General features: G+C 49.6%; 9 protein-coding genes across 9 annotated transcripts; 6 read left to right on the forward strand and 3 right to left on the reverse strand.

Annotated features, from left to right (window-relative positions):
* Positions 1-503: 503 nt before the first annotated feature.
* On the forward strand, positions 504-3,703 carry N7508_002151 (uncharacterized protein; the record flags this gene model as incomplete). Its single annotated transcript, XM_058460217.1, has 4 exons — positions 504-766; positions 821-1,133; positions 1,185-2,878; positions 2,929-3,703. 4 exons carry the CDS (start codon positions 504-506, stop codon positions 3,701-3,703), a joined length of 3,045 nt encoding a protein of 1,014 aa, XP_058323749.1.
* A 993-nt stretch (positions 3,704-4,696) lies between these two features.
* N7508_002152 (HPP family protein) lies at positions 4,697-5,443 on the forward strand (the record flags this gene model as incomplete). Its single annotated transcript, XM_058460218.1, has 2 exons — positions 4,697-4,903; positions 4,961-5,443. The coding sequence occupies 2 exons, from the start codon at positions 4,697-4,699 to the stop codon at positions 5,441-5,443; spliced, it is 690 nt and encodes a 229-aa protein (XP_058323750.1).
* Positions 5,444-5,946: 503 nt separating this feature from the next.
* Positions 5,947-8,502, reverse strand: N7508_002153 (glycosyltransferase family 69 protein; the record flags this gene model as incomplete). The annotated part of the gene is made up of 5 exons (XM_058460219.1): positions 5,947-6,362; positions 6,419-6,644; positions 6,709-7,300; positions 7,748-8,360; positions 8,412-8,502. The coding sequence occupies 5 exons, from the start codon at positions 8,500-8,502 to the stop codon at positions 5,947-5,949; spliced, it is 1,938 nt and encodes a 645-aa protein (XP_058323751.1).
* Positions 8,503-8,941: 439 nt separating this feature from the next.
* N7508_002154 (transcription factor domain-containing protein) lies at positions 8,942-11,140 on the forward strand (the record flags this gene model as incomplete). Its single annotated transcript, XM_058460220.1, has 5 exons — positions 8,942-9,017; positions 9,064-9,115; positions 9,172-10,270; positions 10,328-10,434; positions 10,492-11,140. 5 exons carry the CDS (start codon positions 8,942-8,944, stop codon positions 11,138-11,140), a joined length of 1,983 nt encoding a protein of 660 aa, XP_058323752.1.
* Positions 11,141-11,170: 30 nt separating this feature from the next.
* On the reverse strand, positions 11,171-12,919 carry N7508_002155 (cytochrome P450; the record flags this gene model as incomplete). Its single annotated transcript, XM_058460221.1, has 4 exons — positions 11,171-11,371; positions 11,442-12,211; positions 12,263-12,463; positions 12,541-12,919. 4 exons carry the CDS (start codon positions 12,917-12,919, stop codon positions 11,171-11,173), a joined length of 1,551 nt encoding a protein of 516 aa, XP_058323753.1.
* Positions 12,920-13,429: 510 nt separating this feature from the next.
* On the reverse strand, positions 13,430-14,038 carry N7508_002156 (uncharacterized protein; the record flags this gene model as incomplete). Its single annotated transcript, XM_058460222.1, has 2 exons — positions 13,430-13,927; positions 13,979-14,038. The coding sequence occupies 2 exons, from the start codon at positions 14,036-14,038 to the stop codon at positions 13,430-13,432; spliced, it is 558 nt and encodes a 185-aa protein (XP_058323754.1).
* Positions 14,039-14,598: 560 nt separating this feature from the next.
* Positions 14,599-15,830, forward strand: N7508_002157 (SDR family oxidoreductase; the record flags this gene model as incomplete). The annotated part of the gene is made up of 6 exons (XM_058460223.1): positions 14,599-14,653; positions 14,703-14,961; positions 15,018-15,181; positions 15,245-15,444; positions 15,499-15,649; positions 15,706-15,830. 6 exons carry the CDS (start codon positions 14,599-14,601, stop codon positions 15,828-15,830), a joined length of 954 nt encoding a protein of 317 aa, XP_058323755.1.
* Positions 15,831-19,226: 3,396 nt separating this feature from the next.
* Positions 19,227-22,067, forward strand: N7508_002158 (uncharacterized protein; the record flags this gene model as incomplete). Its single annotated transcript, XM_058460224.1, has 1 exon — positions 19,227-22,067. The coding sequence occupies one exon, from the start codon at positions 19,227-19,229 to the stop codon at positions 22,065-22,067; it is 2,841 nt and encodes a 946-aa protein (XP_058323756.1).
* Positions 22,068-23,792: 1,725 nt separating this feature from the next.
* N7508_002159 (uncharacterized protein) lies at positions 23,793-25,050 on the forward strand (the record flags this gene model as incomplete). The annotated part of the gene is made up of 2 exons (XM_058460225.1): positions 23,793-24,014; positions 24,079-25,050. The coding sequence occupies 2 exons, from the start codon at positions 23,793-23,795 to the stop codon at positions 25,048-25,050; spliced, it is 1,194 nt and encodes a 397-aa protein (XP_058323757.1).
* Positions 25,051-25,607: the final 557 nt, after the last annotated feature.

A 25,607-nucleotide genomic window follows, 5' to 3' on the forward strand; every position in this document is an offset into this window, starting at 1 on the left:
GTCGCACCCCATAATAGGGGCCCGAGGTACAGATTTTTACTTCGAACCAAGCAAATATATGACCGAGGCGCTCAATAGTGCCCACAAGATCCAGGCATCTAAATCCTTTTGCAATACTTTTACCAATTCCACTTGAATCCTGAGACAGTCCCATTGCCAAGCTTCTACATCGGAGCGATACCCCGACACATGCGTTGCCAAGCCTAATTTCCACGCTTTGTGTGGCAGCATAACATGTTATGCGCGGTCTAATGTCCCGAGGCAAGACAACAAGGCAAGCTAAAGGACGATCAACGGGAGAAGCCATCACAGTCAAGTCGATAGCCAAATCAAATAATGCCAATAGCGCCGATCGGTCGTTTCCGTGTTCGGGTTCCAAGGTTGAAAGTTTCAAAGTCTGGACACAAAAATCTTAATTTCTTAACCCTTTAACCGCCAGGAATGCCCACACCCCTTCTTCTGACTACTTCTGAGCTTATCTGCCCGGATGCACTGTTCAGGTTATGACTGAACCCACGCCCGAGCCTGCGCCTTCGCGCGATGCCCGGCCAAGCTCTCCGCTGACCTCTGGAGAGGGGTCGGGGTCCGCCGAGAAGGCTGCACCACCAGTCAAGACAGGCAAAAAGCTGCCAGGATGGCTGGATCATTTCAATGCGCGCGATCTCAAAGTGCTGTTCCGATGCTCGGTGGCAGCATGGGTCGCGTCGCTATTGATATTTATTACGCCGTCTCTAAGCACCATTGGAACTGCGACGTTCTTTGCAACGTGAGAGCAACTCTATATCTCATCGCGAATCCGTTGTTAACATGTTTCATCCAGTTTGGTGTTGTTTATGGTGCCTCCGACCGGAATTGTCTTCATCTTCCTTTTGGGAGCCCTCACCCTTGTTCTGGGCATGGCTATGGGCTGGGCCTGGGGTGTAATCGCCATGAAGGCTGCCATTGCCGCAAGGCCTGCGGCTGAGACCCAGGCCCGGCTTCAAGCGCTTGGTCAATTGGCTTATAGCCAAGCTAATGCCACCGGCCAAAGTTTGGCTGCTGTTGAGCAGGTTCTTGTTTACTCTGGCTTTATGCTTGATGTTCGCGTCACTGCCGTTTACTATTGTTTAATCTGTCTATTTATCTATCTATTGGTATGACTTTCATGTCTGGAGACATCGATGGATATGCTGACTTTTATACAGGCCCGTCTTCGGGCAAAGAACCCCAAATTTATTCTGCTGCAGATTTTCGGAACTATTATTGTCGACGTTACTTTGACTATTGGTCCACTGCTTCCATCTTTCCAAGGGACGATCCCCAAGGTTCTGGTCGAGCCAGCTGCCATTGGAATTGGTCTAGGACTCGTCTCCCATTTCATCTTTTTCCCTCAATCTACCTCCCACACAGTGCTTTACGGTATCGAAGGCTTGGTGCGACTGCTCAAAGGTCCACTGAATGCCACAGAATCCAGCCTTCTGAAGGGAGAAGAGTTGGTGCTGAAGGATCTGCTCAAAATTAAAACGAAAACAATCGCAGCTTACAAAGCCATTGAGCCAGCAATGGCGTTTTTGCCCTTGGATTTCTCTGTTGGCTGGTGGGGTGCCGACGACGTCAAGAGCTTGAAGAAACCGCTACGCCAGGCATTGATGGCCAACCTGTCCTTGCTGGAGGTCCACATTGCACGCCTCGGAGGCGAAGCGAAGCTGGAGAAATTGCGCCAAATAACTGCAAGTCGGGAATCGGACGCGATATCAGAAGCCAATGGCGACGAGAAGAAACGCCCACGCGAGGTTGGTATGCGACAGCTGATGCAGAGTGTCAACTTGGTTCAAGCGCTGCGAAGCCCAGAACACGAATCCCTTCGATCAGAAACCATCGAAGCTTTGAAGGATTCCAGCAAAGATATCCTTCCAGCTTGCCAGGAGGCAACTGAGATAATTGCCGAATGTATTCACAAAGTCAACACGACTCGTTGGTTTGGCAGCTCTTCTAAGGAACACCTTGCCGAGTTGCACGATCGCAGCCAGGTGGCATTGACGAATATGCAAGCCCTACGCGCGTCATTCGCAAATGAAACCACCGAACGACTGATCGAAACACATTCCTCAATCTTCAACGAGAAGGGCGAGCTCACAAAACTCGATGAATTTACTGTCCACAGAGTGAGAGGTATCGTTATTGGAATGATGTTCGAGGAGCAGCTCCTCGGAGTCGCCGACAGCTGGGAGCGAGTCCTGGGGCAATTAACCGCTCTCCTGAGAGAGCGCCAGAAGGTCCGTCTGTGGCTACCTAGGGGGTTGCGGTACGCTGTCAACTGGGTCCTTCGAAAGGATGCCGTGGCCCCTGTCATTGTGGCTCAGAACCCGACCACCGATCCCGATGCTGCAGAGGCGCAGTCTAAAGCGGCACAGCAGCATCTTCGCATCAGCAGAGGCTACCGTGTGAACAGACCCAGTGGTTTGAGTCGCGTCATCATCGGAACTTACCACTGGTTTATCAGCACAGAAGGCATGTATGCTATGCGCATGGTTGTTGTCACAATCGCACTCGCCATCCCTGCGGCGCTGCCGACCACCGCGGGCTTCTACTACCGCGAAAAAGGGCTCTGGGCGCTCATCATGGGACAAACCACTATGGTCATCTACATGGCCGACTTCACGTTCTCCCTCATCTGTCGAGCTATCGGTACTATCGTCGGCGGGGCCTTGGGCTTGGTTGCATGGTATATCGGCTCAGGCCACGGCGAAGGAAATCCATACGGTCTCGCCGCTATCATGGCAGTTGTAATCCTTGTCCTAATGTGGGGACGTGTCTTCGCTCCCCCTGCCTTGCTGCAGGCAATGATGATGGCCGGCGCAACCTGTATCCTGGTCATCGGCTACAGCTTCGACGACACGTAAGTAGTACCCAGCAATACAGCAACCCACTCAGCTAACACTGACCCAGCCACATCCCCTCATATGGCAATCCCGGATTCGGATACAGCGTCTTCTGGCGCCGACTAGTCCTAGTCCTCATCGGATCTGCAGGTGCCCTAATCGTCCAACTATTCCCCCGCCCCCCATCAGCCTCCCGCCACATCTGCAAATCCCTTTCCAACGTCATCCGCGAATTATCAGACCACTACGCCCTCCTCCTAACCTGCTGGGGCCAAGGCCGAGACGAAGGGCTAGCAGCAGAGCAACTGGCCCTCGATCTAGCCAACAACCTCACCTCCCTAGAAGGACCAATCGCCCTCCTTCGCTTCGAATTCTCCAGCTCACCTTTCGACAGCGAACGTCTAAGCCAAGTGAAATCCCTCTGCCAAGATCTAAATCAAAACCTCGGCCGTCTCCTCTACCTCTCCGCTTCACTACCGGAACATCTCCAAAGCCGTCTAGCCCGCCAAGCGGGCCTTCTCGACCACCGCAATATTGGCGATGTCATGGCCGTCCTGAGTGTTGTTGAGCAGTCGCTCAAGACTGGTGATCCGCTTCCGGAAGTCTTGCCTACGCCGTTGCTTAAGCGTTGTCATGATTTCTGGAATATGCGCCATGTGGAGATTACGTTGAGTAAGGAGCTTATTCGCGATGAGAACTATCGCCGTTTTTGTGTGGCTGTTAGTGCTTATCTTAAGTTCCTGGCTGCCGTTGATGATCTTGTTCTTGTCATGAAGGGGACGCTCGGGGAGTCGCATATTGTTGATCGGGAGCTTGTACATGGGTTGGAAGAGGATGTATAGTCTATAGTTGGATATGCATATCGTCATAGGCTTATGAGCTTATATCTAACCTCGAAGCAAGACTTATCGAGTAAGGCTGACCTAGAACGGCGAAAGGTTCTTAGTTCTACACTCCCTCTTCCTTCTATAAATACTACATTTTCACCATCTTCTACTTGTTCCTTTTACGACTCTGTCTCCTTTATCTACGTAATCTTCTTCGCCTACCTTTTCTCCCGAGAACGCAGTGACAGCATGTGAAGTGGAGCCACCATCAACTAGCTATACGACGTAATAAGCGTCTTTCCTGCGGTGACCGTTCCAAGTTGAGAACGCAAAGTTTCTCTTAGAACTCTTCACTTTTCAAAACTCCAGAAAAAGTCATCGCAGATCGCTTGTCATCGAATTTGCTAATGAAACCACCCATCTCGCGATGCAAGAGTCTGACTTGTAATTTTGATCAATATCCTTCGTCCCATTTCTTCCGGATACAGTATACCGCGGACAGCCTTGCTCTATCTTGTGGGAGGTTAATTTATAGTCACTTGGTTGTGTTATGAGTCCCACCGCCTTTTCAATCCATCACAACTCATCACTGAGTCTAGGAAAGCTGCAAAGATAACATGCTCAGTGGGCTTTGTGTGTTTTTATACAACTAAGCACTGTCAATAGTTGAAATTATGTAGGGCGAATAACCATGTGTCATAGAAACGGCTTGGTATGGAATATGGTAATTTAGTGAGGATCCTCCCCCCATGTCCCCACTATTTCCTGTCTGAATCCAATCAACATCTCTAAAACCAGCGTCAATACCCGGTCCTGTCATCCGAATACATCGTAACCGTCATCATCTCCAATTTTTTTCTCCAAATAATTTTTCTTTTCCCCCTCACGGCCCGGGATCAGCGCGGACGCCAGGGCTTTAAGATCTTCTTCCTTTCCCTTGATGTCGCCGTTGAGCTTAACTCTAATTCTTTGTTTTCTATACCCAGACCCGCCTAGTGGTCTTCCACCATGGCCCCTTCGCGTCTCGCCCGTCTCCCTACGTGGATCAGCCATTGGCTAGGCTACCGTGCAGAACCCGTGAAGCCACTGAACACATACCTCGTCGCCGTATGGTCTTTTATGACTGCATTCTGTGGTCTATCTGTCGTCCAGGCAATCTTCAACTACTCGGATTATTTCAATGAACGTAACGTCCCCGGTATCATCGCTTCATATGTAAGTAAAGCAGCCAAACAAACATCCGTATCCACGTTCTAACATGCATGGAAAAAGGGTGCATCAGCAGTCCTAGTCTTCGGCGCAATCGAAAGCCCTCTAGCCCAGCCACGCGCCTTAGTCTTCGGCCACTTCTTCAGCGCCTTAACAGGCCTCTGCGTCACAAAGCTGTTCAGCCTAATGCCCGATCAAGAGCGTTTCGAATCCCTCCGCTGGCTGGCAGCTTCACTGTCGACTGCTCTTGCTATCGTTGTCATGCAGTTGACCGGCACCACCCATCCGCCTGCTGGTGCGACTGCTCTGCTACCGGCTACTAATGATGAGATCTGGCATCTCTCTTGGTATTATTTACCGATTGTTCTGTTGTCTTCGGCACTGTTGCTGGTTTGCGCCCTGATTATGAATAATGTTCAGCGGAGGTATCCTGTCTTTTGGATTGCTCCTGCTCCGCCAGCTGCGCCGGTGCAGCCCGTCAAAACTGCTGCGCCTGCTGAGGTTGAGTCTTTGGATGAAGGGAAATCGGGGAAGAGTGCTGTTTGAGTTGGGGGTAGACACTCTTGGTTTATACCATAGTCTGTCTGAGGGTATATATTTCTCGGGGAAAGCAGAAGGTTACAAAAAAGGATGGATTCCTGTCTACGGACAGAGGCATCTACATACAAAGGGCAACCCATGAACATACTGCCCCAAATTATATGAAACGTAGTAATATTAATCGAATAACCTGCCCCCATACTCTATACACCCCTTCCTACCTACTGTTCCGGTGACCCAGTAAAAAAAAACATCCCCACCCTTCCCTCGCACTAACAAGCCAATTAACCCACAACGCATATCCACAGCGCCAAAAAAACAATGCCCTCGTCCAGGTTCGAACTGGAGACCTTCGGATGTCAATCTTGTTACCAAGAATGTCATAAGAAAGGATATGAGACCGACGTCATAACCAACTAGACCACGAAGGCTGAATAAGCAAAGGGCCGAACAATGGCTTACAAGGAGTTGCTGAACATTATAAACAATATGCATGAATCTGTTAATTATCATACATGAGCCCATCCATACCGATGCAGAATCTGCATCTCATCGATGATACAGAGCTGCCCGGGTTCGTCGTTCTTAGGATCGAGAGCTTTCCAACTATCCACCCGCCGTCGAACAACTTCTTCTTTCACCCAAAAAGCAATACTCCACCGGCGTACTCGATTAACCCATAATCCCTGCAGAATCCTCTTTGCAGTCAGCCAATTTGATATTGGCTTCACGGCTGCGTATGCTTGGCCGGTATAGCCAACCCGAACCCGAGGGTTGAGGTATACACCCTTCTCCTCGGAAAGAGGGTTATCAGCATGGATGAGACAGCATTCAGAGCCTTCAAGATGATATTCTGCCAGTGAATCCGGGATTCCTCGGAATCGAAGTGGTGATGTGGCTAGGAAGGGACCTGCGGGCATTGCCACTATCTTCTAGTTAGTCTGTGCAGATAACATATCTCTTGAATATGGCGATACATACCCATACCATTCCAGCAACTAGCAACTGGAACCGGAGATAGACTTTTCATCGCATATCGCGACTCCACAGTCCGGAAATAAGGCCAAGTAGACATGACAGCCTCATGGCCCCTGATATCCCGCAACGCAAAAGTATCATAAAAATTCGGCGGCTTGGAGAAATCCAATGAGCAGGCTGCGCCATATTCACCGTCATTAGTATTAAGAAGTTCGAAAACATCACTGGGCTGATAGAATCAATAGTCAGCATACATCCAAACGTAGAGCATTGGAACCGAGTAGCAAAGTCACCTCAAAAACGACATCGTTCAAAAACAAAATCTTATCAAACGTAATCCCCTGCCGCGCAAGATCATACAAAGGTAACAAACCCAAATTCCTCACTCTAGCAAGATAAGGGACCCGTCTAAGCTTCCTCGCACCGCCAGCCGTCGTCCTCACCCAACCCTCACCACGCGCAGGCGCTGCCATCTCATCTTCATGAGTAATATGTGACAGTGTGATATTCCGCGGAACGCGTAGCCGCTCTAGTTCCCAGTCTAGGTCGCGCAATGCGCCTTTTGTATTATCGTAGCTGCCGCTTTCGTATATGCTGATGAATATGTTCTCTGGACCTAGTTGAGAGGATAAGTCTAGGAGGGTGCGGGACCAGTGGCTGCGGAGGATTGCTTCATTGTTCCAGTTCACGCTTGCTATGTATATTCGTTCTTTTGGTTTGGTTGGGGTTTTGGCTTTAGAGTATTGTTTGTGGTGGGGTTTATTGTTTTGGGGTGTGTTGATTCGGTGTTGGATTAGGTGGAGTTCTGTTAAGTTCCATATTATGAAGAGAATTATCAGGGCTCGGGTAAGGCGGGCTCGGAGGGCTCTTCTTGTGAGGGGGCGTCTATGGGTTGAGAGGAGCGTCATCGGGGCTTAGGAGTTGGTTCGTATAGTTGGTTCGGGTTTGCTGGTAAAGTACCGTTGTTGAATCTTTTTGACATGATGAATTGGAGATTTTGAGAGACATGTCTGCTTGACGTAGTTGAGGTCGGGGCATTTCTGGGAAAGACAGGTAGTGAATCAAGGGGTTGTAATACAACACCAGGGGACATACTTCAAGCAAGGTTGCATGCTCAATCTACGTTCCTGACCAAGAGAGATCAGCGTAAGTCAATGATAAAGAGTTAAGTTCTAGAAGGCTCAGCCTGATCCAAAGTACCCATGAAGCAGTTGCGACAATCTCGCGCAAATAAATGGCTGTTCTAAGGAAAAGGGTCTTCATATTAAGTTCAGGACAATAAATTAATAGTATACAAGGGATGGTATCCGGGAACCGCTCACTCCTTAACACAAGAAATGCAAAACCGCAGTCGCCGCAATCGCAATTCCAGCCATCCTCCTAGATCCCGCATGAGAGCGAATGCCCATACCCGTCTGTGAGGGCGATGCACTCGACTCCGTCGTACTCACTCCCTCAATCCATGGCTGCCCAGGCAAGGAATCCGAACTCTCATCTACCTCCGCCACGCTCAGCAGTTCATTTTCTAGTAAAGCGCAATCAACTCGCTCATCACTCTCAGAGATACTGTTTGTAACAGAAATGGGCAGTTGGAAGACGGTGTAATAGTCAGTTCCGTTCCAGCGGAAAGACTGGTGCATGGAGATGTTGTATGCGCCGCGATCTGAATTGCTTTTTGATCCAGAGCCATCGCCGACGAGACACTTGGGCCAGATCCAATTTACGTGTTTGACAGTCGATGATGGCTCGAGGTCTAATACCGGTCCAACGTAGCTTGTGTTAGTCGATGGCGTTGTGCCATTTGAGATGGTGAAGTTGTGGGAGAGTGACTCCGAAGTTAAGAAGAATCTGATGTCGTGGAATTGGGTTGCTGAGTCGTTGTCGGTAGATGGTGGCCATGGGAGTTTGCCGTTTCCTGACACGTCGATTGCGATTTGGAGGTTGTCTAGATATCTGGTTAGTTCAGGAGGCAATGGGCTTTGGTGGACTGACTTACCTCCGCCGAGAGGCGTGTTGGGCTGTGGGGCATCAATAATTGCCAGACCTGGCGTATAGACTTGGCCGTTAACGAGAGTGAAGTTAACCATGGTTGGGTTTATTTAGTAGACTATTCACATCGAAACCAAAAGTGACGTTCCTTTCGCTCTTATTTAACTGGCGCCAAGGGCCTCATTTCCGACGGATCCGCTGCCATCCTTAGCGTGGAATTAATTAATTTCGCCTCTTTGTTCATTGGCTTAGACACAGAGCTCATTTCAGGGTCTTGGTCGCTTGTATTGAAGCGATATTAATGATCAAATTAGGCAGGTAGGAGAGACGGTTGGTTTTAGCGTGTGATGCGACCAGCATACTAGCATCTAGTAGAACACAATCCAATCCATCATAAGTGAATAGATCAAATACAACTATGAAGTATATCAGCCCGAACTCTGCAGTACTTGCTTGGCTCCCCCCCCGCACTTCGGCGCCACTTTACCCGAGTTGATCTGCAATTCAACTTGACCTTGTCAAGCCTCATTTCTAAGCATGGATGAATGGTCGTGCGAGGTATGCTTTACGACGTTTAGCCGACCTGAGCATTTGAAGCGTCACTCGGCATCTCGTAAGTGTCTCCATCCAGACAATGTCCAAGTGTTAAGATGTTCTAGACGACAACGCCCGACCCCATGTTTGTACATGTGGCAACTCTTTCAAACGCAGGTAAGTAAGAAGTCATGGCTCGATAGAGTAATTGATGAGCTCACATCCGAATTCAGTGATGCACTACGCCGGCATGAGCGGACTTGCAGGTCTCGTGACTCCTTCAAGGCCCAGAGCCACCCCGAGCATCAGGAATATGTGAATCCAAATGAGATACACCAGCCCAAACGAGTTTGTCTTGCAACAGACTTAAATGGAAATGCCGCATTACCAATTACGGATGATACCAAGGTCCTCGGCTCTACAATTCCTCTGTTCAACCTTTCAACAATCCCCGGTGACCATTCGTTGGAACCTGAAAGCCAGAACGAGAACAGTGTCTCGTACCATACAAATGACACTCCATCTTTCCCTGAACCTTCTCTTGAACCGACGCAGTTATTGCAAAACATGCCATCACCTCTCGATTTCTCGACTCTGGACCTTCTCTTCTCTTCTCAGATAACCTCGGATATCATCCAAGCCGAAAGACTAGAGCATCTTGCATACTTCACAAGCTCAATGGGAATGTCCACATTTACAGACCCTGAATCGTTCCGATGGAGACAGAATTTGGTTGCAAATGCTTACGAGGATAAAGCTACCTCAACAGGGCGACAAGCCTCCAAAGCACAACAGGGAAGAGCCCCACTACCATTGTCTGATCCTTTAGTCTCGAAGTCCCTAGAGCTACTACGAAACCTGCAAAATATCATCTGCCACAAACGGAACAACGACGTGATCACATTTGACTGGTCATCTGAAGCCCACGACCAGTGCCAAATATTCTTCTCAACGCCAAATATCCGTCGTTTTCTGGAATATTTCTGGTCTCTCTGGTACCCAAATTGCCCTATTATCCACAAGCCGCTTTTCAATCTACACACCGCGATACCTGCATTACTCTCGGTGATGGTAGTTATTGGGGCTTGTCTATCTCCTTATCAAGAAGACGCCAAGGCGGCTAGAAAGTGGTTTGATAGCGTAGAGGAACTCATCTTCTTGCATGAGTGCTTCCGGAATCATCCTTCACCTAGAAGCAATGATCAGGTGTGGAATAAGGAAAGACTGCAGAGTCTCCAGGCTGGATATCTAGTTTGCTCGCTGCAAAAACGAGAAGGCCCTGGGGAATCACAAGCAAGGATCAGGCGGTATCGTCATGCGTCGATGGTGACTGTGAGCTAAGAATTGCATATGAGGCTATTCCTTTTTGCTAATTCGACTATGAAATAGCTCGCAAGGCATATCGGAATTGGGCATGCTTCCCATAAACGTCTGAAAGTCCATGATAGGTTGCAGGAGTGGTGGCAACAATTTGCAGAAGAGGAGGAAATGATGAGGTAGAACGAATCCAATTCTCAATTACAGAAAAAGCAACGGGGTACTAATTATACAAGGACAATCACATTCATCTTCCTTATCGATGCAGCACTTGTGATATTACACAACTCACCCCCTCGAATTATGGTATCCGAATTGAAAATGGGTGTCTCATGCCCCGAGGCATGCTTCCAGGCTGAATCAGCGGCCGGATGCCTATCCCATTTCGAAGAATGGACTAAGACTCGGTTTTGGAGAAATAGACTGTCAATCGTATCAGTTGTGCGACAGATCTGCCATGCTGAAATTGATGACAGCTTGGTTGAAGAATACTCTAATATTGGGACTTTGAACCTGTTCGCAATGGTTCAAGCAATACATTCTCTCATGTTCCATCTACAGAACTCTCTCATTTCCGAGACGACCTTGGCTCCGGTGCAGACAGGTCTTGAAAATTGGAGACGAATCTGGGACAAAAGAATACCAGAAGACAGCGACATCCCTGAGACACCAGAGAACATATGGAGACTCATTGGATTTCTCCGCCACGCATCAGAATTTTGGCATCTGGCGCGGATTAAATCTGCCAAGATCATTTCGGCGGCGGACGATGACCAGACTGAAGATGAATATACACACGACGCATCACGATATGATCATACGGATATGGGAGATGTCAATGAATTGATCATGGAATATCGCAGGATGAATCTGGGGATGGTCTGATGATAGCTGTTTACAATATTGAATCTCATATCATTTATTCATAAAAGTGCATACTGCCCTCCGCGTTACCCGGACTTCAAAATCAACAGGCTTAACAAACCAAAAGTTCTCCGTCTTCCACGTCTTCCTCAACGGGGTAAAATCAAACTCCTGCACAAGTCTCGGAATAAGCTTCGACATCTCCAAAATCGAGATATGCTTCCCAAGACAAGTCCTCGAACCAAGACCAAACTAAAATTAAAAAAGAGTCAGCCAACCGATCAATTGCCAATTCCACACCCTCAGCATGGAAAATACTCACCGGCATGTACATCTGATTCATAACCCTCAACCTCTCAGGCTCACTCTCAGCCTCAATCCACCTCTCAGGCCTAAAGACCCCAGCATCAACAAAGACAGTCTCATCATAATGCGCAACCCAAGTATTAACCCCAATAACGCTCCCACCAGGGAAGAACCGACCCCCAATCTCCGCCCCTCCATCAGGAACAGTCCTCCACATGGGAAGACCAGTCGCAGCATGCATCCGTAGCGCCTCTTTCATAACAGCCTGGAAATAGGGCATTTCTTGACTTTCCTTAAAGGTAATCGGCGAACGGCACAATCCCGGGGCAGTGGAATCGTCGATCTCCTGCCGGAGTTTTTGAAAAACGTTTGGGTAATGCATCAAATGCCACATTATCGTCGATAAACTTATAGCTGTGGTGTCACTCCCTGCTGTCACGTTGGACTGGCCCATGATAAAGAGGTGATAGTCCGTTACTTTCTCGGGATCTTTCTGGCGGGCTTGCATGAGTTTGTCGACGAAGTCTTGCGGTTGTTCGTATTGGGCTTCATTGTTCTCTGGGTCTGCGATTTGGGACTTGGATTTTTGTTCGTGGGCACTGATTTTGTCCTCCACGAAGTTGCTGATGTATGCGCGGCCGCCGGCACCAGACCATTTAAATTTGCTTAGGGGCTTGAAGAGGCGTGGGTGCCATTCTGGGAAGACTCCCACTATGGTGCTGTACATCACTACTTTTTGGAGAGCTGCGATTGTGCCGTCGATGTCGTGGCCTCGGTCTAGGAATCCTGTTTTTGGTTAGTATGTTCTATGGCGAAGTTGGACGGTGCATTACTAACCGAATCGTTCTCCGAATGTGATGTTTCCGATGACATCGAAGGCATAGCATTGGAACCAATGGCCCAAATTGAGTGTCTCCCCGTTATCAGCGAACTCGTTCAAACGATTCCTGAATAGTTCTGCGCAGTGATCTACGAATGGCTCGTAATTTACCAACGAGCTCATGGAGTATAAACTAGTGAAACGTTTTCTGGTATCGGCTACAATTACATCAAACATAGTCGTCAGCCAGCATATCCAAGACTACCCGAAGGAGCAAAACGAATGGAAAGCATACCATGTCTCTTGATATCCCTATCCGCAAAAACAGTCCATTGAGCAGGATGTTTCCACCCATCATACCAAGCAGATTTGGCAAACTTAGAGCCAGTACCGTAGACGGTCTTGATGGAAGCTTGATCACTGATACTGTAGTGATTCGGACCAATCCTCACAATCGGACCGTATTGCTTGTGCAGCTTGATATTGTCATGCTCGAATTGGCCATGGCGAAGACGGTTGAAGTACCAGAGGTTGCTGAAGCGGGCCCAGAATGGTCCCGGGATGTTCTTGAGAGGGGATGTGAGGGATTTGGTTATTCGGAGAAGGATTTGGATTGTTAGTAGGAGGGGGGGGAGGAGGAGAAGGAGGAGGAGGAGGAGGAGTTGGGTGTGCATGGCGACAGTTTTGATCTGGGGTGTTGATTCATGGAGTAGAGAGGATAGAAATACTGTACTCTTTCTCTTTTATAACTCCGGAACTCCAAGGTTGGGGTGTCGATCCGATCCACCCCCACCCCCACCGCCACATCCCCATACTTCTAAGCTTCACTTTGGATAACTCGATTGGCTCCTCGGGCATTCCGAATTTACGGGAGCTGAGTCTACAGCAGACCCCATCATGTCATCACCAGCACTGGTTTGGGATATATCAATGATTTAGAGTGGATGATTTCATCATGTACAGGAAATTGGAGCACACAAAAAGACATGGAAAGTTATGAGACCGCGAAGGATACATGAAAGACATCCATTCCTTTCGTCAAACCCATATGAATGATATCCCCCCCCCCGACTCCAAAAAATTAGACAAAAAATAGGCACGGAGACAACAACCAGTGTATCTCCATCCGAAGAGAAACCCTATAATATTATGACAAAAAAAGACCTCAAGATGTCAGACACATCTTACTTTCGGTCTCCCCAAAGCCCAACAATACCAATTGAAAGCGCAATACCAGACAACCAAGCGCGCGCCCGGTGCAAGCGGCGCTCACGCTCCATCTCCCGCTGGACAGTCTCGCCATTCACATCACTCTCAGCCTCGACAACGACAAGATCCTCGTCCTTTTTGGTGGCCGAGTCGCGGACCAATGAGAAATGCGAGACGTCGCGGATGACAGCGGAGACCCAGTTCTTGAAGCCCAAGTGGCGGTTGAACCAGAAATCAAGGCCATGGGCGGCGATAGTGGAGAAGGTGCATAGCCAGATCATGTATGGGTGTCGGCGGCGTGGTGATGAGAGGCACCATGCGAAGCAAAAGCAGCTGTTTGCTAGAAAGGAGAGGCGTAGGGCGTATCGGCGGCTTAGGCGCTTGACTTCGTTTAGGGAGGCTGCGGCGCTTGTTGCTGTTGGGAGGAGTTGGAGGGCTGGGATTGTGATTGAGGAGGTTGAGTAGGAGAGGCCCTGTGGTTGTTAGCTTTGGGAATTTGGTTGTATGGTTGGTCGTTGACGTACGGTAAGCAGACCGAGGGAGACGGTTCCGACGAACTTGGTGACGCTGATAGGGCACGCCATGATGTGAATTCAATCAAAGTTGTCACTGGGGATGACAGCGGGGGATTGCTGAGGGGATTCGGAGTGTCGAGAAAAGGACGGAAGTTATTTTTCGGTGACGTCGCGGTCAGCTTACGCGCCAGCCAATCAGCGTCGCGATGTTCTTCATCCTGCTGTGAGGGAATTCGGCGTTTTTGGTATAGTTCGAAGGGTTTTGTATAGGATGAGTAAGGTCGATTGTCTATTTTGTCTTTGATTTTATAGCGAAAAGATGTTGGTTTCGGAGAGTCTATGCAGATCTACGGACTACGGTGTACACTCTACATATTTACGTGAAACCTGCCAGTCCTGAGACATAAATCAATTATTTCAGCATGATTTGATCGCTGCTGACTCTGACACTATGCACAACATATACATATAAATAATATCCCCGGATTTGGTGTATCACTAATCCATCCGGGCGCAACTTGACTCCGACAAGCCGAGGTCCAACTGTGGGGAAAAGGCGAGTATCAGGAACCTCCTTTATATTCGCTGCTCTCCCCACATTCTGACATCTATCATCTCCAACGTTCACAATGCCGCTCTCTAAAGAAGAATACCTGAGCAACTCCTGGAAGGATGGAATCTTCGGTGGGTAGTCGAGACCCCTGTTCCAGCAGAGCCACGCTAACCGACGCAGCAAACAAGGTGGTGTTCTGCACCGGTGGCGCCGGCACCATCTGTAGCGCCCAGGTTCGGGCGTTAGTCCATCTCGGTGCCAACGCCTGCATCATCGGTCGCAATGTAGAAAAGACCGAGCGTGTCGCGAAGGATATTGCGACTTCCCGGCCCGGTGCCAAGGTTATCGGCATTGGCTCTGTGGACGTGCGCAAGCTCGACGACTTGCAAAAAGCAGTCGAGCGCTGTGTTCAGGATCTTGGAGCTATTGATTTTGTCATGTACGACATCTACCATGGGGCGCTTTTTCGATTCTCATGCTAATAACATTCTGCAGCGCTGGAGCGGCGGGCAACTTCCTCGCCTCCATCGAGCAACTATCAGCCAACGCTTTCAAGTCCGTCATGGATATTGATGTCTTGGGATCTTACAACACTCTTAAGGCTACATTGCCCTACCTGAAGGAGTCAGGAAACAAGCACAGAATGGACTCCAAGTCTCGTGAGTGAATTGTTACACCAATGGGCTTGCATTTCTCGAGTCTTGTTGCTAACGGCCCTCCAGTCAAGCCCTCACCAATTGGCACCGGTGGAAGAATCATTTTCGTCAGCGCTACCATCCACTACCGGGGCATGCCTTTCCAGACCCACGTGTCAGTCGCCAAGGCCGGCATTGACGCCCTGTCCCACAGCATCGCTATCGAGTATGGTCCTCGTGGCATGACCTCTAACATTATCGCACCCGGACCTATTGCACAAACAGAGGTGAATCAAGCATATCCTCTATTTTCAAGTCCTTCAATTAACCGTTCTTTTTAGGGTCTGGAACGTCTCCTCCCATCAGATGCCATGGAAGCCTACACCAAGGCTCAGCCACTCGGTCGCTTCGGTCATGTCCGCGACATCGCCGACGCTACTGTCTATCTCTTCTCGGACACTGGAAGCTACGTTACTGGACAGACACTCGTTGGTGAGTTTATCAGATTGCAATCGATCATCCTCGGGATCACGTGCTAATTCCTTCAGTCGATGGTGCAAACTGGCGCATGTCAGCAGGTGGTGCTTCTGGTGGTAAGCTGTCTTACCCCGACTTCTTGCTTTCCGGTGATGAGGTGCCCAATGTTACGGGTAAGAAGGGGTCTAAGCTTTGAATGTGTGCAAGGGAATATTATAAGATCATAGATTGGGGCCCTTTGAACTTGCTTTTGGAACCCACAATGGCTTGCAAATATTTGATAGCGGCACTCATATATGAATTTGCGGTGTGCTTGAATTTAAGAGCAAAGTCTGATTGATGCAAAGCTTGTACATCCATCTCTGTACCTAATCACAAGTGCAGGCTGTCTCTCGACCTGAGGTATATATTCTAATAAGAAGACCACTAAAGACTTGCTGGTACGTCCATCGATAGGGATTTGTAATTGTCTATAGCAGGAAAATAGCAGCAATACATTTTCAATCTCAATAATACAAAAATATCCTCTGTCCTTCTATCGACTGGGAACGTATTAAGTAGGCATTCTTGTGTGATCAGCCACCCTTATGTCTCTTCCTCATACTCTTTAACCAAGTCAATGACTTGCCACAGGCCATAGCAGTCACCCAAGCGCGGACTAGGCTCTCATAAAGGAGAGATAATGCAACCGAGTCGTTCTACTTGATCAGCCTTCGACTTTCCATTGAGTCAGCATTTCTCCTCTGGATGCAATGACGCCTCCAGCATCTCCGGTCTCAATATCCTATTCTCAGCTGATTGCTGATCTACAGAAGCCAGCAGATTCCACGAAGTCAAGTCAAGTTACACCCCAGCAGTACTGTCTGACATTATCAATCTTCTCACCAGCTGCTATCCAAGCCGGGATACAGGCTGCACCCCCACCGGTGACATATTTTGCTTGCCTGCGAACGTGCAATCAGAGCTATAAGGCACGCCGACTACGAAGCGACCATTATAAACGATCTCTTCTTAATCACCAGACCGTTGATTGAGAGATTTACACACCGGAACAAGCATGATCTGCAAGAAGAGATAGCATAAAAGCGAGGACAGGTAGCGAATATACAAAGAGTGACCCTGGCTGTGCTAAGCCTCTTCTAGGGCTCTTGCAAAAGGCCCGATAGCGAAGTGCACTTGCGTTATTGAGTAGGGCCGCTGTTTCAAGAGCGATGATCTATCTTGCCGTCCAATGGTTTGGTTTGATTTGGTCCATAGCAACGACCGTGCCGTCGAAGACATGGCATGACCTTTCGATGCGGTGATAACGGTTTCGAACACAACGCCCAAAGGCCCAATTGATTTCACTTAAAACAAAAGGCAAAAAAAATGGCTGGGATATAGAGCGTACATCGGGAACTGTCGTCTCTGGATTTTACGTCTAGGCTGGGCTGATCCAGGTTTGGATACAAGATCGTATCCCGCCCTCTGAATCTTCTCATACCACAAGGAAGCTAGAGTAGTGGAATCTTTACAACAGATGCAGATAATGAACTTGATTTTAAATGCAAAACTTTGGCTGCACTTCCAAATAGTTTCCTGTAGACATATCAGACTTTTTCATGGTCTCAGGATCTGGACCTTCACATTTGATAGAGCAATGGACTGATACAATTGAGCAGCGGCTTCTTGTGCCATAACTGGTCTGCCAATTTCACGTCAGATGATATACTCTAAATGAAGCAATACACCGATTACATGCACTCGGTATTTAGTTCTTCCTGTCGACCTTTCTGGTTAGCAGGAGTATGAGTTGGATTTCCAAGCAACAACTGACTCGGATACAGGCATGGTAACTGAAATAGGTGGTTTGATACTGTAATGATACCATTCATGTGCCATAGAGCGAGGTAGCTCAAGCGACGTTCTGCTAAATAGCTCATTCTCAAGATATGTGTATTGTACCATGGCTTTCAGAGTCTGCTTGATGCTATCTACCAGGAGACACGCTTGGGACATACAGACCTTGTGTGCTTGCATGTGCAGCCTTAATGACTCTCTGGCTAGATCCCTGGGGATGTCACCCCGGCTTTTCAAGACGAGATTCTCGACAGGCTTGGCGTCTGCTCGCGGGACACGGAGCACAGCTGTAAGGGCACTCGAACGGATAATCACAGCTAGCTGCAGTAAAAGTAGCAAGACGCCATGAAGAATTAAGTCTTCAGAATGCCTCTACATTCTTGTCTGCTGCACAATGCGTTGGGGATGCCCTTGACGCCGCTCCTTTGCTTTCTTTGTCCATGACAATTAACAGAGCTTGTCCAAGTAGAGATGAAACTTTGTACACAATGAAAATAAAGAAGCGCCTGAGGGGCGCCTAAGATGCGCTTGCAAGCTAGACTTGCTTGGGTCCCAGCTAGTGTGCCACATCTGGTATAGTCCTCTAAGTCTCTCGTATTGCGATCGCGGCGGAAGACATGCCAGTCCGGGGCGCCCTGCTTGTAGATAAACGGGGAAACTGGATAAATTTCAAACTCGGTTAGCGATGGAAGGCTTAGTATAGAGGGGTAGCAGCTTGGCGGATTTCCGGTCTGTTGTGGCGGTGGGCGGTTTTGACAGCGATTTCGAAGGGGACCAGGCCAAGTAGCCTAAATCATCACCCACCCAAACATCTCCACCCCCATGGCATTTTGAAATGAGAGAAAGTCCCATGCTGTAGATGTGCAAGAGACCATGACGTAGAGCCGGAGATAAAGATCGGAGAGTTTATACGGCTCGGCATGCCGGCCTGTCACGCCAAGACGGGTACTGCAGATCCATCCACCCGACCTCCACACTCGACTCTATTCGAACGTTATTCTAGACTGCAAGTCCCCAGTCCAATGAGAGACGTTTGTGATTATCTTGAAACAGCCATGCTAGAGCATCATGTAGATGGGGACTTGCCTGGCTGGCTACATGGCGGAACAACAGTTCAATACAGGCATCTTGAATGGTATCTTAAATGAATACTGTCTGTTCCGTCTACATAAAGTAGGGGTATCAAGGCACAAAAATGCCAGCCATTATGTAAAGAGCCATTTAAAGGCTGTTGTCTCATGTCTTTGTTCACAAGTTGTTGTGATTAATGAGTATTGTTTTCTTAGACAATAGACAGGGTTGTCGAACAAAGACATTGAGGGGGCTTTTTGATTGTAGGCGCCGCGAGCATGACCTGCGTTCTGTCCCAAAGTGGTCGAGGGCTACTTATTTCTTCGCATTTTGCCCACTATTCTTTCTTCCCTTCTCCTCTCCTCACGACACTTGTTTACCTCTCTTCTTAGCTTGCTTTCTTTCTTTTTTTGATTTTTTACTGAGCCAGCTTCGAAGCCGAAACATTTGCTGTCTTGCTATCGTGAATCAAGCCTCCCCATCCGTCTTTCTTTTTTAGACAGTGTTGGCTTTGCCGCAAAAATCTCCTTGTATTGATCTGATACTGAGAAGTCTCGAGACCACAACAACCTCATACTGTCCACGCGGGTTGCCCAGCATCCGCGCGACAGAAAGTCCTCTCTCCCATCTCATAATCGTCTTTCATACAATATTTCCCCCTTCCTTATTTCAAGCCGCAAGAATGGGCAAGCGTGTTCCCCGCAGCAAGGTCAGGGAAGATGGCATTCCCATCGACCCGGCCCTGACCGACCAAGCCTTCTTCGCTCCAAACCCTTTCCACTCCTCCCCCTCAGCCCCAAGCCAAACTCCTCCGCACTGGAGTGGAGTGAACCAGAGCCCACTGGTACATACGGCTCTTCAGACAGAATCCCCCAACCAGGTAAGACTCCAACAAGCACTCACCCAGGCCGCTTTGTCTATGAAGGATGTAGAGGCTAAATCCTACCAGCTCCAGCGACAGATTGCAGCCCAGGCGGCCCAGCTTCGTGAAGCCGAGTCAGCCATCGATCACCAGCAACAATTTGTCGAAGAGAGCACCAGCACCGCCAAGCACCTCCGGGCGAACGTTTCCCAACAATTGGCCAACACCGAGGCCCGCGAGGAGCATATCTCCTTACTAGAGATGCGACTTGCTGAAACCAATGCACAAAATGCTAGAATCAGCGTTCTTGCTCAAGAACGAACGGACTCATACAACCAGCAAGTGCTTGCCATGGTATCCCGCATTGTGGAGCTGGAGCGAGGTATAGAAGATGCCAACACAGATCTTCTGAATCACAAAATGCTCGTCAAGGCAGAGAAACAAGACTGGAGACAATTGCACGATGCAATGAAAGAAACCGAGAACCGCCGATCCGACAATTTTCTCCGGATGACAGATGCGGTTTCTCACTTAGACGAGATGATTTCTGTCCTTTCGGATAAAATCAATGGTTTCGAGCGGACAATGACCAACCCTTACCCACGAGGCGAAGTCGCCGTTCCCAACTCCTCTCGCCAACAGGGCCGCCCTAATGTATCGCCAGCATTCAGTATCCAAGACCTGAATCTCCCTGCCAACCCCAACTTCTCTGCAGCTCAGCCTACCACCATCAACCCTCTCTTTGCAGCCCAGCCTGTTATCGACAACAACAACCCCTGCGCGGCCCAGCCCGCAATCTTGAAGAATGAAGCAACCATGAGCCTAGCAGCCGACATTCAGCCACAGTTTCTTGGATCACCAGCGCCATCTTCTGAGTCGAGTGTTGATTCTTTATCTTATCAACTCCTTGCAGCAGTGGACGCTTTTGAAAGAACGGACTGGTATGACGAGCGTGGTATCCCCTACAATGAGGAATACGAGCTAGGTTTGCATCTACGGGAGGTCCACATGTCCGACGCCCCAGAGAATGTCATGCCAGTCAACACGGAGATCACCAATGCTCCAGTCGACATGGCCGCTGGCTCAGGCTCAGGCTTGGGGATTCTCCCCGATGATGTACTTGCCAGTATCGCTGGAGCCCTCGAACATGAGGAACAGCGACAACGCTTCATGATTCATGATTCTGGTGCTAGATCGTTCGCCGATGCACCCGCCACCACACAATTTCACCAACCGAGTGAAGTTCCCATTGTTGATGTTACCATGACCGACGCCCCTCCAACCAACCTTGACCTCCTCCCTCCAAGTTCCCATATCGCATGGAACGGAGTCTTGGATCCTGCGGCAAGCGCACTCAGCGCCCCGGAGAGGAAGCGGAGTCGGCAGGTGCATGGATTTTGGGAACCCGATAATCGTTCAGCAAAGTCATGGGATGGAAATCTGCACGTCAAGCGGGTCAAGCTGGCCATCCCCTTAAGTCGCCCTCGTTACCTTAATGCGAGAAAACGCTGGGTTAAGGCAGTGAAGTCCCGTGTACGTGCCCCCATTCCGACAACGCCAGCGTGGACTATGCCGACAGTTGTGAGCTTCTCAGCTATCTTTGGCTCAGCTCCAGCTCAGGTTAATCTCACTATGGCTGCGTCAACTGACCCAATTGTGGTGCCAGCTCCTATCATTGAGCAGCCCGTGATCGCTTCAGTTTTGACTGAGCAAGCGATAGCCAAGGAAGCTGAGAGTGAGCGGCCTCGCGCCCCTCGCCCTCGAATCCAAGGTCCCGGCCCGCGCACCTACCCGGTGTATAAGGCTTACTCGGTGCTTGACCCAGACGCTTTTGATGTCCCTGTCCCACGAAATCAGTCCTCTCAACATAGCAGAATTGCTAAGGACCTCTCGGAGATTCGTTGGGCTCAGGCTCACTCAGCTCGTCTGCGTCAGGCTCAGCCAGTCAATCCGATTTCAAGTGTCAGAGCCAGTGCGGTGGTTCCAGGACGCTTCGGATTGCAGGATGCCCACGTTAACCCTCGGAAGACCAAGGGCTCTCGAGTCGAGCAGCTGCGAGCGGAACAAGTGAACTGTCCTCACATGGTTGATTCTGGGCTTGAAACCCCAGTTTCGGCCCCAACCGTTCCTGACCACGCTGTGGCTGAAGTCGACTCTCCGAAGGCCGCTTTTTCGGGGGGTATCAGACAATTGATGTCTCTGCTTTTCTGGTTCCTGTCGACGGCCTATTACGTGATTGTCAAGGTCAGCGGGTACTCGTTGGTGAGCGTCATGATCCTGATGGCTGTGTTGATTCCTTTGTTTCCGGTTTTTGTGAAGTTCATCCTCACAGTCATGCAGGCCATTTGGCAGGAGACCCGTCTCAAGGCCCTTGGCCTGGTGTTCTCCTTGGCGCCGAACGTTACCCCGATTTCAAGAGCAATGCTCGTATCCATGGGGTTCGTTCAGCGTCACTACCCCAGCCGTCTGCTTCTCATCCTGGCCCTGCTGGTCTTAATTGAGTACGTTGTGTACTCTACCCAGTGGAAGGGCTACGAGAGGCAGTACATCCGTCATCTTGACTACCTACGCTACGGTCGTTTTCGCGAATGGCCGTGGCTGGAAAAAATTGACTTCTGGGTGACTAGGTGGCTCGCAGATCATCGTGGGACACAGGGTTAAGCACTGATGAAGTTTTGTGGTGGTGTGGTGCGGAGGAAGGACGAATTTTGTTTCCTCGGGAAGATGGCAAGCGAGCAAACGCGATAACTCCCGGTCCTCGACTTGTCATCGGATATTCAACAACACATCGGCAAAGTCCCCGCTGGACAGGATCGTCCCCCCTTGTCCCGGGTCACTGCGCCAACAACCCTGGCAAAGCGCCTTTGTGGATTGAGATCGTCCCCCCTCATCTTCAGGCTGCTGCGTCAACCTCCATGCATCTGCTCCTGCAGTGCATTCCTCGCAACAACGAGGACGCTCATACGCATTCGGCAACAGAGATTTCTGTTCACTCAGCCAGGAGGGCCCTTCGGGGAGCAAGCTCGCTTCTGAGAATCTCCCTCCCTCTCCTTGGAATTCACCCTGTGGCACCATACAAGTATCCTGTAAAGGGCTTGTGTACCCTAGTGGTTCGAGTCTATGTCGGTGTATTTGTCCGTGTCTTGTTTGTTGCACCCCTCACAGCGACGAGGGCGTTCATACGCATTCGACAATAGGGACTTCTGTCAACTCTGGCAGCCAGGAGGGCGTTTTGGGCGCAAGCTCGATTTCAATCGAGTCTTGGTCGCCCCACCCCTCCTTGGAGAGCACATCGCACCTTGTGTGTTGTGTGTTGTGTGTTTTGAGTCCATGTCGGTGTATCTGTGCGTTTCTTGTTCGTTTCTTCATATATCGGTTTGCTCACCCTTCGGGGTGCTGTTTGATTACTCTGTTTTGAGTTTCTTGTTGTTTTGTTTTGTTCTTTTTTTTGTTCGTTTTCAAACAAGGTCCCATTGTCAGAGTACTTGTTTGTGTCCTGTTCGATTTGTGTCCGAGTCAGTACATATTATTCTGTTGAACGTGTACCTGGATACTTTCATACCTGGTTATATTATATACGCAGTCACTATGGTTGTCCGTGACTGATTTTTTTCTATACCTGTATACCATGCCGTTATATCTGATGGATGTATACCTCATGGCTTCGATGCTTGTATATCTTGCCAGTGTGTCTTGTGTGTATATTTGGTTTGTCTACCTGTTGCTTCTATACCTCATGGCTATATACCTGGATGTCTCAAATCTCCAGGTTTGATATACTATGTCACTGTTGTGATTTGTGACTTGCATACATTTGATGCAGCTGTGCCTGGACGCCTGAAGTTCCCAGGCACGGGTCATTTGCCCTGGATATGATATACGCCATGACACCATCGTTGTTTGTGGGGGCAACTTTGTGTCATTATACCTGGATATCCGTGGCCCAGGGTATAATATACGTCGCCCCACTCGCTGTTTGATGGAATTTGATCCTGGGTCTATTGTTGACTGTGACTGGCAGTTTGACGCCGGAATCCTAGGTTATGATATACGCTGTTGCCGTCGTTTCATGATTGGCCTGTGTATCTGGATGTCAATGTTTCTGGATATTATACACATCATCTGGTTTCTGCGTGCATATATCTGCCCGGGTATACAGACGACTATTTTTATCGAGGGTTGCGCGGACTCCATTGATGGCGCCAGTGTACAGTCAGCAAGTGTACTCACCGCCCAATGGGAACACGCGCCACGCAGAGGCTGGCGTCACCTTCTCCACTGCCTGCCGAAAAGAGACTAGACTTATCTCCTCGCCCCCTCAACATATCTATCATTCTTTTGGCTCTCTTGCCTTGCTTCAGACATCCATTTTGAGAAGCTTTCACCATGTTTGTCCGCTCTGTTCTACTGGGCGCTGCCGCGATAGGCGCCAGCGCTGTGCTGGTGGTCCCCGAGATGGAATCCGTCGAGGATGGATTCGTGAACGTCCACCCAATGCTCCTGGAGGATGTTCATCATGCGGCTGTTGATTTGCCTTGCACCGAGTGCCCTTTCCGTGAAACCAAGGAGGGCACTGTCAGCTGGGCTGACGATAAACCATCGCATCTGGTAAGTCTGCCTAGGTGGTTCCATTCATCCCACGTTGGACAAACTAACCAACCTAACTCTATAGATGTTGGACTTCTCAGTCGAAGACAACCGCCTGCTTGCCAACGGCCGCCAAATCTTCCCTCCCACTCCTCCAAGCCCCATTCATGCCATCCAACAAAGCGAGGAGGGCGAAGACTCCGAGCCCATGCCTGTTGGCTATGCTCTAGAGGTTATGCCGATGGCTGCTCCATCCGATGAGCTCGGCTACGAACTACTGGATGTTCGGTTCACCGTCCTCGACCTGGAGACTCACCCTGTTCCGGTTGATACTGTGGCGATTACCGTTCTCCAAGATCCCAACGGCGAGCTGTTTATCGCCAAGACGGAGATCGAGAAGACCACACCCGCCTCCGACCGCATCTCTTGGAAGGAGTGCCATGGCAAAGCAAAGTGCCTGCAAGAACTTCTGGTTGCCCGCATTCGTGGCTTGTTAGATGGGGCTAAAACCCGTGTTATGGGAATGGCCAAGGCTGGTCGCAAGGGCTGTCACGGCAAGCACGAGTCCAAGATGATGGGACACCCGGGCCCTCATGGTCCCCATGGTCACCACGAAGAAGGCCCTGACGGCATGCCCTTCCCTCCACCACCCTTCAGCGAAGAAGACTTCCAACTGGATGAGTTTGGTCCAGGCGGACCCCACGGTCACCACGGCTTTGGTTCTGATGCCGGCCGGCCGCGTCGTCCTCACCACCATCCTCACCACGGTGCCTTTGCCCGCACCTTCTCCCGCGTTGTCCACTTCATCGTTGTTCCTGCTGTCCTCGGCGTCCTGGCTGGATTGACCGCCAGCGCTGTCGGTATGCTGGTTGGCCAGGCTGTGGTCTTCCTCTGGCAACGTTACCGCGGTACCAAATCCCCCGAGCACAAAGCTGCTTGGGAACAAGGCGAAGCATGCGAAAAGCAGGGCCTCATGGCCGAATCCCGCCAGTCCGAGGAGATGCTCCCCGAATACACAGAGCCATCTGAAACCCGAGCATCCTTCGACAAGAATTAAATCCATTTCATGTGGTGTTCTGTAACTTGGCCCTCCTGAGCAAGGGTCAACACCCGTCTGGACGGGTTTGAATTATTCTTTTTGAGACCACCGCCCATAATCGGGCTTTCTTTTCAATTCTTGTGCTGGTCAACCATATGACCATGTTTTTGAGTTACTTTTGTTATATCAAACTTGTACAGCGATTTTCCTTGTATCATCTTATCAATCAAATTTTTATGTTCAAATGCTCTCCCTGCCACCCGTAGCCCTCCACTGTAGCTCTAAGATCTACCGACATGTAACTAGGATCACCGATAGCTTCAACCTCTAGTTCTCGGGACTGCCAACGCTTTATTCTGAATATGCCAAGCTATGTATAGGGCTGGTCACGTGAAGCCGGTCATCACGGCCTCCCCCTCTTGTCGATCCGACAACATCACCCGTCCTGGCCCTCTTGTTATGCAGGCTCAGTCCTCCGTGAAGGATAACTTGACTTGTACAATGCTACTGAAGCTTCAATTACAACCACACATGGGCTTTCTTTCATATTCCTAGCCAGGACCTCGATCTCCTGC

The sequence above is a fragment of the Penicillium antarcticum genome (assembly GCF_028974205.1).
Source record: "Penicillium antarcticum strain IBT 31339 chromosome Unknown utg000002l_segment0_segment0, whole genome shotgun sequence".
In the NCBI taxonomy this organism is placed as follows: domain Eukaryota; kingdom Fungi; phylum Ascomycota; class Eurotiomycetes; order Eurotiales; family Aspergillaceae; genus Penicillium; species Penicillium antarcticum.